The 19,146-nt window shown below is 35.0% G+C and overlaps 1 protein-coding gene across 1 annotated transcript in view; it reads left to right on the top strand.

Moving 5' to 3' along the window:
* LOC140156745 (condensin complex subunit 1-like) overlaps positions 1–17,336 on the top strand; it is an 89,326-nt gene extending 71,990 nt beyond the window's left edge. The window contains 1 exon segment of the mRNA XM_072179693.1: positions 16,158–17,336. Coding sequence (XP_072035794.1) covers positions 16,158–16,312 — 155 coding nt within the window. The 3' untranslated portion in view covers positions 16,313–17,336.
* Positions 17,337–19,146: the final 1,810 nt, after the last annotated feature.

Here is a 19,146-nt window from a genome sequence, read left to right as displayed (position 1 = left end):
ATGGAATACTGATTGTTGTTGTTGGAACAAAATATCTCTTTCAATTTGTTTCTTGATCCATTACAAAATAACATGCTCAGTGCAGGCATCAAGCTCTAGATCTTACCATGGTTTTGCATAGCAATTAAAGTTCTGTTTGTAGGATGGTAAAAAACACATGTTTTTTCCTTGTGTTAGCATTTCCCTTCATGGTTAAGTTCAATAGGATGTTCTATGTAAGTCAATTAGCAGTTAGTATAGGCACATGTAGACAATTAGGCTATGTGTGCACATGCTACAGGACTGACAAGTTTAAATGAGGGCACATCTGCTGGATATCCATGCGCGTATTTTTTTTTTGGGGGGCTTTGGGCAGCCCCTGGGTCAAAGTAGAGGCGGCAAAAACAAAGGGGCGGAAGAAGAAGGGCGGCAAAAAAGAAGTCGGCAAAAAGAAGAAGGGGTGGCAAATAGAATTAGTAAAGAAAAAAGGGCGTAAAAATATGAAGAACTGTGAAAAAATGGTACTATACATTGCTCTTCACTTTTTCAAACCACCGAAAAAAAAATTGGGTCAACCGTTTCGGGCTGTTGAGGAAGGGGCGGCAAAATGTGATATTCTTCAGCCCCCCGGGATAGGAGCGGCCACGATACGCCACTGATATCTATATAAATACTTATGGAGTAGTACAGGGTGTCCCAGAATGATCTATACCGTGTTTTGAAAAAAATATTAGAAATATATAATCAACAGTCTAATTTTAATACGTGCAGTACAATGGCACATGTACGTCTTACCTACTTATTCTGTTACTTTCATTGAAATTGCTTGATTTGTTTTGGCGTGACATTGATGTTATTGAAAATGGACGAAAACTGGGTATGTGTAATTTACATCGCAAAGGCCTCGTTACACACGGATGCCTTATCGCCGTCGTCTAGCCATACTGTGCAATATATTGGAGAAATCAGACATTATTTGATAGGAAATAAACCAACTTTGGGACTGATGTAGAGCTTAAAATGCTGAATAATGATTGATATGGGATTAAGTGAAATGTTTCATTATGAGTTCAGATATTTTGGTTGGAAAACACACTTTTTACATGATTTTTACCACATTTTGTTCCCAAAAATGTCAATATTACAGAGGATATAACTTGCTCAAAGGAAACCTTGCTGCAAATTTATTATTCACGTTGACATAGCTGCGGGGTTGTCAATATACTGAGGACATAAATACATGCTGCAGTACTAAGGACAAATTGTCTCTGTACTTTTATTACTAGTCAATCTCTGCTGGCATTTCAAATGATGAAACTCACACACCGCAATAATTATTCATCAAAACTGCCGCCATAAAGAATAGTATTAGGTCACTCAAGCGTAACAAATAATGATAATATTAACATATCACCCCGTTACATGCTTTTGTTGAAAATTAAAAGCAACATGAAAATATATGTGGCAATTTAGAAGTTTAATAGCAATAATTTATGAAATCAAAAGGGTATGCTGTATTCGCAAAATTATCCCTGTGAACCATGCATGCATTATACAATAATTTCCTAACAAAAATATTCCTTTTAATAGTCCTTGAAATTTATAAAATGGGATTTGAAAACCTTTCAAGTGTGCCAGTTATTTTCATAGGTTCATAATGACTCGGTTAAAAAACAATGACCCTCTTAATTTGAAGTATGGGGGGCATCTCTTGCATCATATTGGGCTATACCAATTGAAATCCTTACACCCCCTTTGAAAGATATGACCTTAATCTTCTACACAGGGAGTGTAGATTTCAAATGTAGTCACCCATTCATATATTCCCTCCATTTGAAATTCACACTGCCCATATGGGAGATTAAGGTCATGTCTTCCATAGGGGGTGTATGAATTCAAACTGAATAGCCCATAGTAGGAGGACATGGCTAGAGATAATATTTACATTTCAAATTCTCGCTATTAGCAATAAGGCGCCGCCAGCGGATTTGCGATGTAATCGTGATGTATCATGGGAAAATCGTGATGTATCATGGGAAAAGGTCGACATCAAGTCCGCATAATCTGAATATTACCATGCTTTTACATAGGAACACGTGACAATATTTTTTAGTTTGTCAATATAACGGTATTACACGCAAATCGATAGAGAAAAAATTAATTGTGCACATTTCAAATCACATTATTAAGTATTATTGAGTATCGATTCGCGTGTAACACCTTTATTTTGACAAACTAAAAAATATTGTCACGTGTTCCTATGTAATAGCATGGTAATATTCGTATTATGCTGACTTGATGTCGAATTTTCCCATGATACATCACGATTATATCGCAACTGGCGGCGCCTTTATTGCGTAATAGCTTAGAATTGAATTTAAGTGCCCATGTTCAGGTGTAGGACTGACTGCCAAATTGATTGAATAATCTTTTGGCGAAAATAAACGTTTTCTTATTTGGCATATAATCTCAAGAAAGAATTATTTGAGATTGAATCTGAGCAATACTTGTTCAATTCTAGTCCAGTTTTCACATTATGATCCAGGGGCAGAGGCCAAATTGAGCAAATATTTTAAAATAATAAATTACAATAAAATGCATGACAAAGAAATAAACAATTACCTCTGGTTATATTACACATGCAAGTATAGGGCAAGGAAAAATATCAGGTTAAAATATTATTAGCAGTGCAATTTTTCAAAATTGCAATATATTATATCAAGGCTATTAAAAATCTAGGCATTAATTATACAGCAGAAATGTGGGTGAATAGCTAATTATCGCAAAGATGTTGTGTTAAACCAGCAGATATTGAACAAGAATAGTTTTATTGAAAGAGTTTCTATCGATAAATCTTTCATGCCATTGGTAAATGTGTTCACAATTTTAGTTCTTGAAAACACTAAAAATACAAGAATCTGCCAAAGTGTAATAATTATTATTAGATATTTGTTTGAAATGTTCCTGATGGTTGCGTATAGTAGTATAACATGATTAACATCACCTGATCACTTGGTGGCCTTGGTACTGCCATGATGGCTGCAACCATGTACTATGTGGTGGATTTTATATATTTCCTTTTCAAACAAGCCCAAGCTGACTGTCATGGGTCCAAAATTGTTTACTTCAGCAGGGATTGAAGTGTTAATTAATTCAACTGAGAGCAGTATTTGTGTAAAGTGTGTGGATGGCCTACAGACCTGCAATTTTAATAATGTTTCTCAAAGGTTAAGAAAGTATGTTAATCAATTTTCCATAGCCTATGATACTCCCATGAGCTTTCACCACACGGTAGACTGTAAAATCGCACCAGCCAAATTTGCACGCTAGAGAGCCTGAAAAAAAGATCCCCGAACCACAAATTGACACACGTATGGGCGCAGCCATGGGGTGCTAATGGGGTGCTGGGGTGCTAATGAACGCGTCGCCAGCACAAGTCCAACGCGATGTCCATTGCGATCAATAACGCGTATAGGGCGCATACAAGTGCGCCTACGCGGCCGGTAGTTCCTGGATACGCGATTACAGGGTCAATGGCCGCTTCCACGCAGTAACATACTTCTGAACTGAGTGTCGGGGCCCTGCTTTCACTGCTTTGAGAAAGCCTGGATTGGGTAATATGTAGGTTCTGCTAGATTATTACAAATTTTCATCATCTATGAGAGCAAGAGGTGTCTGAACTTATGTAATTTTTGCTTACAGCAGACTTTGTAGGAAAATGGAGGAATTTATCATCCTATAATTTACTGTTTGTTAGGATTGGGTCTACATCCTCTAGCCCAAAGGTCCGCTGGGGATAGTACCCTAACCCTAAACCTAGCCCTGGCTTTCAGACTAGCGATTTTTTTCCAGACTAAGTGAACCTTTTTCAGACTAGGTAACCTTATTTATATGGAGTAGCAAACCTTAGGACAAGTAAACTTTAGGACTAGCGGTCAGTCCCTATTTGTCTTATGCGATCTGATTACATAACATTACATTTTGCTGGTTTTACTTTAAAATTGGCAAATGCAGGAAAAATCATCCACTTTTTTGCCTTGTTGCTTTACTCTCTACAAAAATGCAAATAAGCAAATCACAGTTTTATACAAGGCATGTGTAAGAGGAAGTGCAATGAATACAAGTTCATTGCCATTTGCTAGACACTTGTCTTCTTTTATTCATAGCATTTTTAAGACAATATTTAACTTGTTGAGGTGTGTGTGGCAGACTGACTGTAAGGTAATGTGAAGTTTCTTAACCTTTGTAAAGGCCAGATTTAAAGGAAATTGTGACTTAAAGGCAAAATCACTTTCTTTGGGTATGGAAAAGCTATTTTGTCAGTTAGTATACATACCATACATATATATACCACTTGTAGGTCTAGGGTTAGGACAAGGTACAGACTGAGGGTTTTAATTTGTTCACTGTTGGACAACTTTCATCAGGATAAGCACTGATTTCTTCATGATACAACTGTTACAGCAATTTATAAGGCATGAGACTGTAGGCAGTCAAGTTAGCGCAGTTTATAAGGCATCAGACTGCAGTGCAAGAGGACACAAGTTCGAGCCCTGGTGTTAGAAAATTTTCTTGTGAAAATAATTGAGCTGACTTTAAAAATCAAATGTATGGGCAAACTGCTTTTCAAGATATGAATGAAATGAAATCATGCATAAAAAATACTTAAAAAGAAATTTCAAATTTAATTTTTCCTGCAAAGTCCACCATTGTTATCATGAATATGAGTGGTCACATGTGCTATTAGGCGATGAGAGGGAGATTATTTATTTAAACTTTGCTGAAATTATGTAAAATCTGCTGTTGTTTGGCCAAAATTGATTGATTTTGACTGAGCGCTTGCCAATTTTTTTTACAAAGTGCTTGCAAAAGATTTATGAAGTTTTCAATGATATTTTAGGGTCATTTTAATTTTAGCCTAAAAAGAAAAAAAAGACTACCAGTACTTGAAAAGTCTGTCCAGCCATAATAAAAAACAGGGCCTTTTCCATTGTCCCCTTGTGAAAGAAAAGACAAGCTTTTTGTGTAAAATTAGTCATGGTACAGTATTTTGAAGATAAAAATAGTTGAACTCTTACTAGCCCGCTTTTGTTGTCAAGGTTTATATTGTTCTTTTATCAGTTAAGTTTTGTTGCCTGTGCCATCTGTTGCTGATTCCTACCAACCTGCCCTAGGTTGTGTAGAAACATTGTTTTGCCCTGTAGTGAACCTGACCAACCATAAAAAACAAGGGTTTCTTTTGGCAATTCAGTACAGAAAAGAATATTTTTCCTCCACCCATGTGTATTTTTTTAAACACAATTTCTTTTTTTTTGTAGGCAGAGCCAAACCGTCCAAGAAATTCATGAAAGAACTCAGCAAAATGGCCCTCCTGTCTAGTTACACGATCTGGAATGCTAGGCAGGAGCCGCCTGGGGCTCGAAGATCAGCCCCACATCAGTTTGTGATCGCACCCGCCGCCCTGCCATTTTGTTGGGTTCTTTCAGTCCTGCTTGGTATTCCTGGTGTATTCTGCTTGATTGTATATTCTTGTGTATTTTTGCTAATGTTTAATATGTCACCCTGCATTAATTTGGGCATCTGTCCAGATTTTGTCTTGGGTTTTTGTTCCTCCTTGTATTCTTGCATTGCTTATATTTTGTATTTTGCATTCTTGAATAAAGGTTGATATAACACATATAATACCGTAAAACCTCGTCTACAAGCATTTAGAGTGTTTTTGATGAAAGATAAATTAATGTGACACAGCCGCAAATGTGCCAATGCAATAGATTGGTCTTTGCAAATAGTACTTGTTTGTTTATGTTTGTATCTGTAATTTATTTGCACAAACTCCATAAAATTATAATTTGTCAATGGATGGCGTCTGCATTAATTGAGCTTTCAACAAAAACACTCTATATGCTTGTAGATGAGGTTTTACGGTATTTGTTTTTGTAAGAATTTATATACAGGGAGTCCTAATAAAAATGCAACCCATCATAGACCTATTTGCTCATGTTTATTTATACTTATTAATCAGAAGTGTTACATATTTGAAAACTGTATTGTCTAGGGACATATATGCTGAACAGTTGTTGAAATTGGCATCTTGTGTTATTGAGATATGACAATATTGGCAAAATGAGTCCAAATTAAATTTGTCTACAAAATGGAAATCATGAGTGTTTGAGTAAATTTTTTAGAAAACTATTACACGGTATTGGAAATATTTTGCTTTCTTACAGGAGTATTTCGTGATCCTAGCATTCTCTTTTATGAAATTTTTCAGTACATATCCACGAAAAAAGCATATTCCCAAAATTTCAGTTGATTCCGATATTGCGCTTATGCGAGTTATGCATGATTATGTGTATTACACTGCTCCATAGACAATACGTTGTAATTTCGTTCTGGTGCACCAGAACGAAATTCAAATTTCACAATATCTTTGCTAAACTAATTAATCTCATGAAATATTTTGTACATAAACATTATGTAGCCAGAGGTTTCCAGTGATATAAAAATCTCAACTTTTTTTGAGAAAAGTGGGGGATGAGGCTGTGGATCACGAAATGCCCTTTTAAAACCCAATCACTAAAATAACATGGCATGATACACATGTTAGTGAATAATGATGTTAGCTGTTTCAGTCAGGATGTTCATTTTGGATATTTTCTATAACTTGTGCCCCATTTGATCCATGGTAAACCCAGGTTGTTCATAGACTTATTTATTTCATTACTGTCTGCCAGTAAATAAATGTATCCAGTGTGACGTCAAAGGTGACATCCTTTGCTGAAACTCAGTTTAATGCTCTGCGTGCTAGTCCTTCGCTTCAAAGTTTTGAAATATTTTCTCAAAATATCAAGAGCTATCTAAAAACTACTGAACCAATACTAGGCTTGTTTGTACTCATTTTAATGTATTTTTCATGCTGATTCCAAATATGGCCATAAAAATTTACATTTCTGAAGTTTTTGAATTTTGAATTTTTTTTGTCGTCTGCAGTCGACACCCGCGTGAAGAGAGTTAATATAGCTGTAATCACATATGAGTTAATGTTCCAGGTCCTTACATTATATTACTTACTGTAATTCATTTATAGACAAGTCTTTTGTTATCTTCTTGGACAGTCATCAGAAATCCATTAAAAGGTATAATTGACTTCCAATTTTACAAGCAAGTATATTTTGCATGCTTTGTATTCTGTTCATTTATTAGGTCCTTTTACTCCATTAACTCAATAACAACAATCCATGATCCATCATGTTATTGCAAATGATAAAAGTAATTATACTTAACCTTCAGCTTTTACAAAAGCGAGCATGTAGCAATTGCCTTTCCGGTATTTTCTTGTAATGAAATTGCATAAAACTTAATGTTCATCATGCTGACCATAGACTTCAACATCAACATAAAAATTCCAAGTTTTAAGATATTTTCTCAAAATATTAAGAGCTATCTTAAGAACCACTGAACCAATACTAGGCTTGTTTGTATTCACTTTAATGTATTATTGATGCTGATTATTACAATTCTGAAATTTAAAAAATTGAAACATGTTGTCTGCAGTCGACACCCAGAGAGAGTTAATACTATGGGTGCATATTATTATTTCCTCCTGTATCCATTCATTCTGGAAGAATCCATAGAAACATTCATATGACTGAATATGAAAATTATGTTATAAGTGAACAAATATTTTCCTCCCGCTCTTGGTATTTTTAGAAGCATGATTATAAATTACATAAAAAGATACAATTGTCTAGCTTGGTTGCTTGTTATTTCATTCCATCGGTCTATTCTGGTTAAATCAATGCAACTTTGATTATAGTTTGAGTGTATTTTCCCTGCCATTTTAGTAAAAGTTTAATCACATTGCATTATGTACACACACCAATGCCATTCTAGGTTTGTTATTTCTTTCTAAATTATGATCAGCTTGCAAGAAGCTGGACTCATAAAATTGTAGATTGATAAAGAATGGCATACACACAGCTGGGCACAGGACCTATGTGCACTGTGCAAATTGCATTTACAGATAGTGAAAAAGATATATGCTTTTGTGAATTTACATGGGTGTGAGTTGGGGACTTATATTGATGTGCGCAGTAACTAAACCAAATAATTCTTGCCTATTACAAACTGATCACATCTAAGCTTTAGAAATCCAGTCAGAATTAAAGAAGATCTAATTGTTAAAGTTTTAAGGGAAATAAATAGGGAAAATAAAAAAGGGCTAAAGCAATGCAAAAAAAAAAAAAAAACTGGAAAAGATCAACAGGAAAGAAGTTTTGCAATTCTGTCTCAAAAATCAGAACTTTGTTTAATCTAGGAGACTTTCTGTTTTATTTGCTCTTGGCAAAACTAATTCAATACATCACTTCATGTTCTGAGAAATGAGATTTTGTGTGTATGCTTTGTTTCTTTAGGTCCATGCATCAATCCATTAGGCCTATATCTGTAGGTGCTTTATACACCCACAACATGACTGAAGTTATGCATTACTTTGTCAATTCATTTTGATGAAAGCCTTTTACCAGAGCCATATCTTTGTACCATGCTGTGTACAAACCAAGATGTTAAAGCTTAGGAATGAAACTACTAGTTTTACTGGGGAGGGAGGGGTAATATTCCTAGATACAGTTTTAAAATGTTCTTTGACCCACTTTTGTTACAGATGATGACTCGGAGAGAGAGAGAGAGAGAGAGAGGGGGGATCAGCTTTAGAACACTTGCACAATGTAGTATGCTACTTCTGTTCGACAACCAATCATTGTTTTAGAATTAATCTAATACTGGAACTTACTTTATTAACAACTTTTGCTACGTTGTGTTTGGAACCACTGCACCAGACTTCATCAGGCAACTCATCAGGCAACTGACCCGCTTGGCTGGTCACCATGGTCATGTGATAGACGTCTAGGATATCACGTGACCAGCCCAGCGGGTCTGTGAGTTGCCTGATGAAGTCTGGTGGTTCCAGACGCAACAAAGCAAAAGTTGCAAAAAAAGTAAGTTCCAGTATTAGATTAATTCCAAAACTCTGTTTGAAACTATTGGATGACTAAGAACATTCGCTCATTTTACAACCAATCATTATTTTGAGATTGGTGCATCCATAAACTAAAGATCGAGATACAGACCACCACTTAACAACAGGCAAATTTCCTGTTCCTGGGAATTCTCACATGTTCATGAGAGCTGATCAACAATGTGTAACAAATCAGATATACATTTCATGCTATACATTTTTGTGAGTGTTATGTGTCTTTGCGTTTAAGCGAAAAACTGTAAAATTATGTGGTATGTGTCTCTCACACTTCATGAAACGATTGGTCCTCATTAATGGGTGATTATAGGACTTTGCCTGTAGGTGCTTGGTTTGTATCACTTTAGTTTAATGGGTGCGCTATACAAGGAATGGGTTATTCGATTTGAACACACGCCCCCTAAGACTACACACCCTTTGTGAAAGATTACGCTTTTGTCTTCCATAGGGGGTATGGATTTCACACGGAGTAGCCCAATAAAGTGCAGCTAGTGTGTGGCGTACCTTTAATATTGTACAACCAACCAAGCCTCAGCTTTAAAAAAAAAATTTTTTTTAGTTTGGTTTTGTTGATCTTTTTGTTTGTTCACTTAGATGTGATCAAATTGCATTACATGAGATATCTTTGTCATCAAATTTATTATTTCTTTCAATCCATTAAATCCATTTATTCCTGGATGTTGATGTTTTGGAGTACCTTTCATCAATTCTCTTGGTAATTTGTTACATAGAAATATGACGTTGTTTGCCATGAAAATGTTCCATTGAGTGATTGATCAGTGTGTTACCATGGTAATTTTGTTTTGGCAGTACAAAGAAATGTATTTGTAGCACTAGACATCTATGTTATCACATTATAACTCAATATTCCAATATTTCTAACTAAAGACATATATACTTTGATCAGCTCTTAATCGGCGGGAATTATTAGGCTTTTATCACTATGCCGAAAAAGTAGACCCACGTTAAGGGTGATATAGTTGACCTGTCTGGTCTATATTTTGCATGTTAGAAGAAAGTAGACAAAGTACAGGACTTCAATTAATAATTTGTAATACTTATGGCGAGATGTCACATGACAATTCTCCAAATAAAATATATTGAAATTAATCTGTGATGTTATAAGGCCCGCTGATTACGAAGCTAATCAAATTGTACTTGTAGAGGCAATTCACACCAAGCTTATTATAAATGCAAGACAACACATCCAGGAACATCTGCATTATTTGTAGTCAAGTCATATCAGGAAACTATAGCAAAAAAATTTGGGATGAAATTATGTAAGCTATCAAATACCATGCAATGTAAAAACTCAAATCATGCAGAAAAACAACATTGAAGTGAAAAAGATTCAGAAAATTAGAACATCAACTGATGGCAAAATGGTTTTTACATTGTAATACAAGTGTAAAACTATAGCAAGGTTGCATTATTGGAGAATAATTCTTCTTGTGAACATTGATCAAGAGATCCTTTTACAATTCAAAGCACACATTGAAGATTCTCATACAGAAAGTGTCAATACTGAAAATGTTCAGTGGGTTCTGTAAAAGTCCAGGAGCATATTAAGCAGAAGTTGATGTTGAAACAAGGCAGTTTCTTTAAAATGAAATGTTGAAATATTTCTAGCTAGGGTTTATAACAGTGACACCCAGTCTGTCCTTAAACTTTATATAAAGGTTGTCAAATTGCATTTCATATTACATAAGATATTCTTTGTTAAACATTATTATTCTCTACTTCAGTCAATTCATTCCCCATTAATTCTGAAATAATATGACTGTTTTTTACATTAAATGTAGATTGTCAAGTCATTCTTGTTAGGTAGGGATCTTGTTGTGTTCAGACAGTCATCAAATTCTTGAGGATTTGATCGAGAATTGCAATTCCCAAGTCAATCTCCAAGTGCTTCGCAGTTCCTGATGACATCAACTCTGGAATTACAACCGAAAGCTTACTGTAAGCTCAACACTCGAGGATCGCAAATGTGTCTCTCACATGGTGGTAGCAGACTAGCACTTGAGGACCACCTAAGGATCACTCATGAAAATTGTGAACACTTGACCCCATGGGCACTATTGTCTTTATTACAGTGCTTCTAATTGGTTCATTGCATCATAGACCCTGGATCTATGATTGCATGATCTAATCATCTGAATAACCAATCAAAATAGAGCTTTTAGATCTCATAGTAACCCTCTTCAGCTATACTGACTATTCTTACCATATCTCTGATTGGCTCAATACATGATATATATCTCTTTGTAACCAATCACAATAGTTCTCAGATGCCGATAATTAGGCTGGTAGTTTGCATGGGGTTATATTTCTTGAGGATAAATTTGGGTCTGGAATCCACAAGACAGTTCACACAGCAGAATTCCCCAAGTTTTTGCTTGAGAACCACATTGCTCCCTCTGTGTGGATGTACCTAATGTTACCTGGTTGTTTTCTTACAACTCAAACCGCTAACGTAATAAGATATGATTGTTTTGTATGCAAACACTTGGTGATATTAACATTGGTAGGAGTACAACAGTGTGGGAGTATCTAGTCAATACGTCTGTTGGCATAGATTTGAATACCCCCTACTCCTCCCATCATGCAAAATATGATATGCTATTTGAAATATACATTGTAATTTTAACATCTAGTTGCATTCAAATCATTTGTAGCTGGTAACTAAATGCCTTTAACAAATCTCAAACAGTAACATTCATAGCTTTCCTTAGTGAAACATAATTCCAGATGGGAGTTCTTGCTCTGAAGTAACACTGATCAAAAGTAGGCCTTGTTTAATTTTAAATAAGTTGTGAAAGATTAAGGACTAAAAGCATGGTGTGCAATAACAGAACTTGATATTCTTTATTTATTTATATCTATTTATAACATTCAGGCCAAAGCCAGTCAAAGCCCAATACATGTAGTGCTCACGAGCTGAGACTACTAAATTAAAGGGATGCCAACAGAATATGATGGGACAGGGATATGGGAAGAGGTTTGATCTTAGAAGCAGGAGGAAAATCGGGTGCCCTGAGAAAAATATGGATCATGGAAAAACATGGAAGAGCATGGATCATCTACCCAGGGTTCCCACGGTCCTTGAAAGTCCTTGAATTTGAAACACCTTTTCAAGGCCTTGAAAGTCCTGGAAATTTGCACATGGTCCTTGAAAGTCCATGAAAATAGTAATTTTGCCTAAAGTATAATGTTGGCCAAATGTGGGGAGTAGAGAGGAGCTGTCACTTTCTTTAATATGTGCCGCATGGAGAGCCACATCATGATTTTTGTGTTGTGGCAAGTCCTTGAAAATCATGCTTTTGGACCTTGAAAGTCCTTGAATTTAAAGCCTTTAAGGTGCGGGCTACCAAACTCACATGTGGCAATTCTGGGAATTGAACCCGGACCACAGGGGTGAGAAGTGAGTGAGAAGACCACTACACTATGTCTAATTAGCACCACAGGCTTTTAATTTTACATGATCATGGACATGGTCATGGTAAAGCAAATGTTTCGCATGTGTATTAAAGCAAACTTGTCAAAGTATTAGAAATAAGAACAAGATGTAGTCTGTATTCAGAATGTGTGCAATGCATTATGGGATGGCATGAAATACTCTTCAAGCTGCATCTTGATAAGCATTATGAATGCATCTGTAAGAATTAATATAAACTGTTTTTGTTTGTACTGTCTATGAAATTAATGAATGAATTGTTTGTACTGTCTATGAAATTTTAAAATGAATGAATGAATTTTCATGACTGATACTGATAGAGCTAATATCATGCCCGAATGTAATATACGAGCTTAATTAACATTATGAATGCAGCTAGTGGTCATTGATATTCTCCTTATATTTGTAAAAGTTAATGTAAACTGTTTTTGTTTGTACTGTCTATGAAATAAGGAATGAATGAATTTTCATGATTGACGGAGCTAATATCATGGCCGAATGTAACATACAAGCTTACGTCAGTTTACAAATATATTAGTGTTGTTATTGCTACTTAAAAAGTCAGCCATAATGCTTATTGCAGACTTATATCAGTAAATAACTTCAAACTTTATGGTTTTCAAACTTCAAGGTGTATCTCATTATTATAAAATGAATCAGAAGTAGGCATGTTTGTGCTCATGTGAAGACATTATTCTCAATGTAGATTTTATCATGATGGTCTTGACAATTATGCAAATCAAGAGACAAACATTATTCTTGAGTAATTTTGTCTGTTTTGTAATGTTTAAATTCTGTAAATACAAAGTTAACTTAAAATTACTTTAAAAGTGGGTCGGTGCCTTCAGGCCATATTTTGGTAACTTTGCTTAAATGTAGTTTATTTCTGCATAGTAATTAGATTGATCTAATTTGAAATGAGTCAAGGAAACTACTGGTATACATTTATATTTCCATTTGTGTTGCAGTTACTGAGTTATGACAAATAATAGGCCAACAGATTATTTCCCCCCTCCCAGGAAAAATCATACCCTTGGGCAAAAATAAAACCCATTACAATCAGCCTTAAAAATCTCATGGGTTGAACTCATACCTTTCCTACAGTGAGTGTGGGCTTTATTTTTTTAAATATTTAAGCACAACCACTGCTAACTCAGGCACTCCAGCTCGCCTAAACACATAAAATATGAGTTGTTTAATTCTCTCCATGTGGGTGTCGTGTACAGACAAATTTCCAAAAATAATTTAAAATTAAAAAATTATAATTAGAGAGGGCGGCCTATCTGCTGTGTCATCATTACATGTTCAATTCGCCGGCTGATCCGCCATGAGCTGTTATGGCGTGCGGTGGTGAGCCAACGACATGTAATCGTTAGTGCACGCTGGTTCGAATCCGAACGGTTCTGATTTTTTCTCTCCTTTATTATAATGCCAGTTTGTCTGAGCTCCATTTCTTTAAAAATTAAAAAATGTCAGAATTGTACATTTTCATGATCATATTTGAAATCATCTTGAAAAATGCATCAAAATGAGTACAAACAAGTCCAGTATTGGTTTAGTGGTCTTGAGATGTATTAAATAAGTTTCTCATTCCACCACCTTTATAACAACATTAAGGGGGAATGTTTGAGTGTCTTCTCCCACACATATAGATATATTGTTGAACAGTTTAAATAAGTTTTATTGTCTTCCACCAATATGAGGGAGAACAGTTTACAACATTTTCTCCTCCATACTATTAATATCAACATTAATAAAGCCAAATTAAATTTGTTTTCTTCGAGCATTACCCACTCTAACATTGACAAATAATTGTTTCTCCTTACCTAACATTAATATTTACTTTTAGAAAGCGTGGATGTTATTGAACACTTTCAATTATGTTTGCCACAAACATGTACCAACATTTTCTGCCCACACAAATATTTTATAACAAAATCAACAGTTTTGAATTGTTGTTTTTATCTTGGCATCCACTAACACACAAGAACCATTTTTTAAATTTAAACAACAATGTATTTCTCTATTTCTTCAATTTCTTTATGTCTTCAACAATATGCAAAAAATAATTACCTTATTTGTTTCATTAACCACCCAGGGTGCTTAATAAAGTCATTTTGGATGGGCGCTTATTTTTTACATTGTTTACATAATTGCATACATAAAAAGTGGCCCAAAATATTCATCCATTATCATCATCAGTGCGCCATATGTTTCAGACCATGATCCAGATGGGCAGTTAATAATATCAGTTTGCTTATTGTAAAATCACTGGGTGGGCGCTTATACATGTAGGGGCATGGGCAGTTAATGGAACTGACCATGTAGAATTTGAAAAGTTTATTCTCAAAATTTCAGTTGATTCTGATTTTGTGTTCGTGAGATATGCATGATTATGTAATATTATATTGCTCCATAGGCCACTATGCTGTAATTTCATTCAGTTAACATAAATAAAATGAATCTGCAAGATTTTTTTTGCACAGAAAGATTATGTAGGAAGAGGTTTCCGGTGGTATAAAAATCCTAACTTTTTTCGCGAAAAGTGAGGGTGAGGCTATGAATCACAAAATGCCCCTTTAATAGAACTTAAAAGCTGTGTAGGGAAACAAGTACAGAGTGGCACCTCTGAAAGTTTTAAGAAATTATATCAAACTTATTTTTGGAAAATGTTGCCCATATGAAATTCAAGTAGCTTTAAAAGGGAAAAAGGTGTATTCCTCACTGTTTTTGTTTTCCTAAGTATGCTGAAGGTTATTTTAACCTAATTTCCCTACTCAAATCCCTGTTTTTATCAAAAACACTGCAAATATATTTTAACATACTTATCAAATTTGCTGCCAAGGGCTAGTAATTTCACCCTTAGTAACATTTGAAAAAAATCTATATGTGCCGTAATATTGAGTTGTTTTACAGATGTTGAAGATATTGTCGTTTCTTCTTTCTTTACTTTTGTGTAAGAAAAATATGCATTTGTTGCTCTTGTAAACCACCCAGAGGCTTTTCACGTTGGGTGCTGTGAATCCCTTTAAATCATTATTATTATCTACAAGCCCATAATTGTCCTACCTTAGCCACCTGGGAAATTGGGATATCGGTATTAGCCGTTGGCTGCTTGATTTGATGCTAAATAAGAGGGTTTGACAATTTATTGTGCTTTGAGGTAATGTTATAATGCAATCATCATGCTTATGGCATTATTGGAAAAATGACTAGATACAATAATGCCATTAGGTTGATTAGTACTACTCCTTTGTGCAGTCAGTCGCTGATATTGTTAATGCTTCATGGACACACTCATAGACAATGCTAGACTTGAATCAACAGACAATGCTAGATGTGCATCAAGACTGAGTCACGGAGTGGTTCAAAATTTTCATCTTCCATGCATAAGTTAACGAGAAATGAAACAAATTATAAGCAAGATATGGGCCTTCTATTATGAGAACAGAATTTGATTGAAAAGAGCATTTCTTTCTTAACAGAAATCAAAAAGTGCAATACTTGCCAACATTTCTATGATGTTTTGTCAACCTTAATCCCTACTATACAGATAATCTCTAACCTGTAGCTGCAACATTTCTGATAAATTTTGTTCCTTGCACTTTGTAGTTTTCCAGATGACCAAGATAGTGAGCTCTTTGTGTCAACAACATTTATCAAATGTCTTCTTCATTTTATATTTTTCAGATGACCAAGAGAATGACCAAGAGAACCAAGATCCAGCGGTCTCCACACCATCTTCTGGGTCTCCTAAGAAAGGAGCACGGTCATCTGGGAGGAAGAAACTGCTTAATACCGGGGGCACAAGAACATCCAGTAGGAGGAGACCTATAATCACGTAGTACCATGCCAAATACGGCAGTCATTTTATAACACAGGATTGTATTTAATCTTTTGTACAATTTTTATAACCTTATGCATCTTATTATGTAGTTGAGATAGAAAAACAGATACTTTTTGGAAAAGGGATGCTTTTTGGAAAAGAAATATGGATATATTTCATACAGGAAAAAATCAGGTTCTGAAAATCTACATGTAGTTGCTTAATTTTGTAAATGTATGCAATTTTCTTTACCAAACAAATGCGGCTTAATCTGATACATGTGATTTGATATTGAAATTTAAGAATTAGTTGACGTCATCGTAGGCTTGACTAGAACTGGCCTAGTTACCTTAGATTGCAGTGTCCCACAATTGGCTAATGGATTGTACAGTACAGTACATTTAATAAATGTATAGCATACCTGCATTTCTTGTAACTGAGCCTAAATCGTTCAGAATCCAATATTTTCAAAATGTAGTAGGATTACACTTGTACAAATACTCTATAAGATAAGGTTCCATTGGCACATGAACATACTTAGTTTATGTTTTGGAATAAATTTGGGTTCAATTTAACAAACCTACTTGTACATAATGGTGTATGCAAGGGAAGCTGGGTTTGCAATAGCTCCTCTATGCTAATTGTATTTTCTTATTAATTTGATTTTGATCAAGTTGAGAGTGGTTCTGAAGCAGGTTCTCCTCTGGAGAAAGTCATCCCAAGAACCATTTCAAGAATCACCATGCTCTTAAAATCAATACTTGAGACCAAATTGAAGTGTTCTGTATCTTACATCTTACATTCCCGGTAAAAAGGGTGGCTGATGTGTGGGGAAAATAAAAAAGGGAAGGGGTTTGATACAAACAGTATTGGTGTTAATTCTGGTATTTACTCCCTTTCTCAATATAATTGCATATAGATTATAACACTGTGTGTTATTCTCTTTTCTGTATATGTAACCAACAATATATTGTAGGGCAGCTTTAGCAGGTATGCCATTTGTAGTCATGACAATAATATCAAATAAAATTTGTACAGCATGATACGTTATTGCTATTTGTGACATTTATTGGCTCATTTATTGTGATTAAATTTTTTGGAAAATACATGAGGTGTGTAATATATATACCTACATACAAACAACAAAATATATATTGTAGTTTCCACAATTGCCACAACCTTGACATCGGGCCATTCTAATTGAAATCCATACAACCCCTACAGAAGACATGACCTTAATATACCACACAGGTAGTTTCAAATGGGTTACCTGAATGGGTGACTCCATTTGAAATATACACCCCTTGTGTGGGTGATGTCTTCCATAGGGTGTATGGATTTCAACTGGAATAGCCCATTCACTTTACTTGCAACTGCATTCATGTTCTATTTGCACCAATTCAGTTCTAGGATTCCTGACTCATTCTCTTAAAGGGGCATTTCATGATCCACAGCCTCATCCCCCACTTTTCCCAAAAAAGTTGAGATTTTTACACCACTGGATACCTCTGGCTATATAATGTTTATGTACCAAATATTTCTTGCAGATTAATTCGTTTAGCAAAAATATCGCCAAATTTGAATTTCGTTATGGTGCACCAGAACAAAATTACAACACATTGTCTATGGAGCAGTGTAATACACATAATCATGCATAACTCGCAAACGCAAAATCGGAATCAACTGAAATTTTGGAAATAAGCTTTTTTCAGTCATAAAAAGAGGATGCTAGGATCACGAAATCCTCCTTTAACAGGTTGAAAACCCATGGAAAAAATTACAGAAATGTGACACGATCAAGCAAAAAGGGCTATTCCAGTTGAAATCCATACAGCCTTATGGAAGACATGACCTTTATCTGCCACACAGGGACTGTGAATTTCAAATGAGGTTACCTGAATGAGTGACTCCTTTTCAAATCTGAACCCTCCATGTGGTAGAGTTAAGGACACATAGGGGTGTATGTATTTCAACTGGAATAGCCCAATGAGTCATTTGTTGATGATTTTTCCATGTAATATGTTTACTCATTATTAACTGGTTGAAATGTGCTGAGAGTCCCATATTTTCATGTTGCACAAAATATAGCAAAACATTGAAAAAATTCAATGCACGTTTTTTGACCACATCTCGGAATCGATGAAAAGCCATAGCGTATGATTTCCATCCAATTTTAATTTTCTATTAATGATGAAATGATATTAGTAATAATTGTCAGGAAGGTTTTCCGTCCATTTTAAGCCAAAATAATAAATTCTTGGCCAAAAGCTCTAAGTACTTCAACATTTTTTGTACCATTTTTTCACCATGAGGGCCAAAGTGGTCCAAGTTTTTTTAAAAACTATTGTTCACTTTGTTCATCTCTAACGCACTGAAATTTGGATTTCTGCTAATTTCCACAATTATCATTTTTTTAAAATAAAAAGATAGAAATAACTTTTTTTACACCCAATTGACAGGACTCTTGACAAAGCGCTGTAACTTTGATAAAAATGATCCAAACATTTGAAAGATAAAAAGTGGAAAAAATAAAAACATGAGAAAATTCACAACCATATCTGCCCCTTTATTTTGCATCATGGATTGATACATATGATTTTCACCTTGTTTGCTGTCATTTTAAATACATTCCTAATATTAAAAGAGAGAAAATATCTCAAGTATGACTTGAGGCTTGTTGTTTAATTTTGACACATGAAATGATCCATCTCCTCTAGGCAAGATGTTCACTGGCGAGGTTAAGGTAACGTAGGTACTGGAAAACAACTTGATTTTGCTATTGGCTTTCACAACACCTCATCAAAGTATTTCGATGTAGCAAATTACGATGTTTGATATATAAACTCATGGTTT

The sequence above is a fragment of the Amphiura filiformis genome, chromosome 7 (genome assembly GCF_039555335.1).
Source record: "Amphiura filiformis chromosome 7, Afil_fr2py, whole genome shotgun sequence".
NCBI classification, from domain to species: domain Eukaryota; kingdom Metazoa; phylum Echinodermata; class Ophiuroidea; order Amphilepidida; family Amphiuridae; genus Amphiura; species Amphiura filiformis.
The sequence above is the reverse complement of the archived record's forward strand: the minus strand, read 5'-3'. Positions and strand labels throughout refer to the sequence as shown.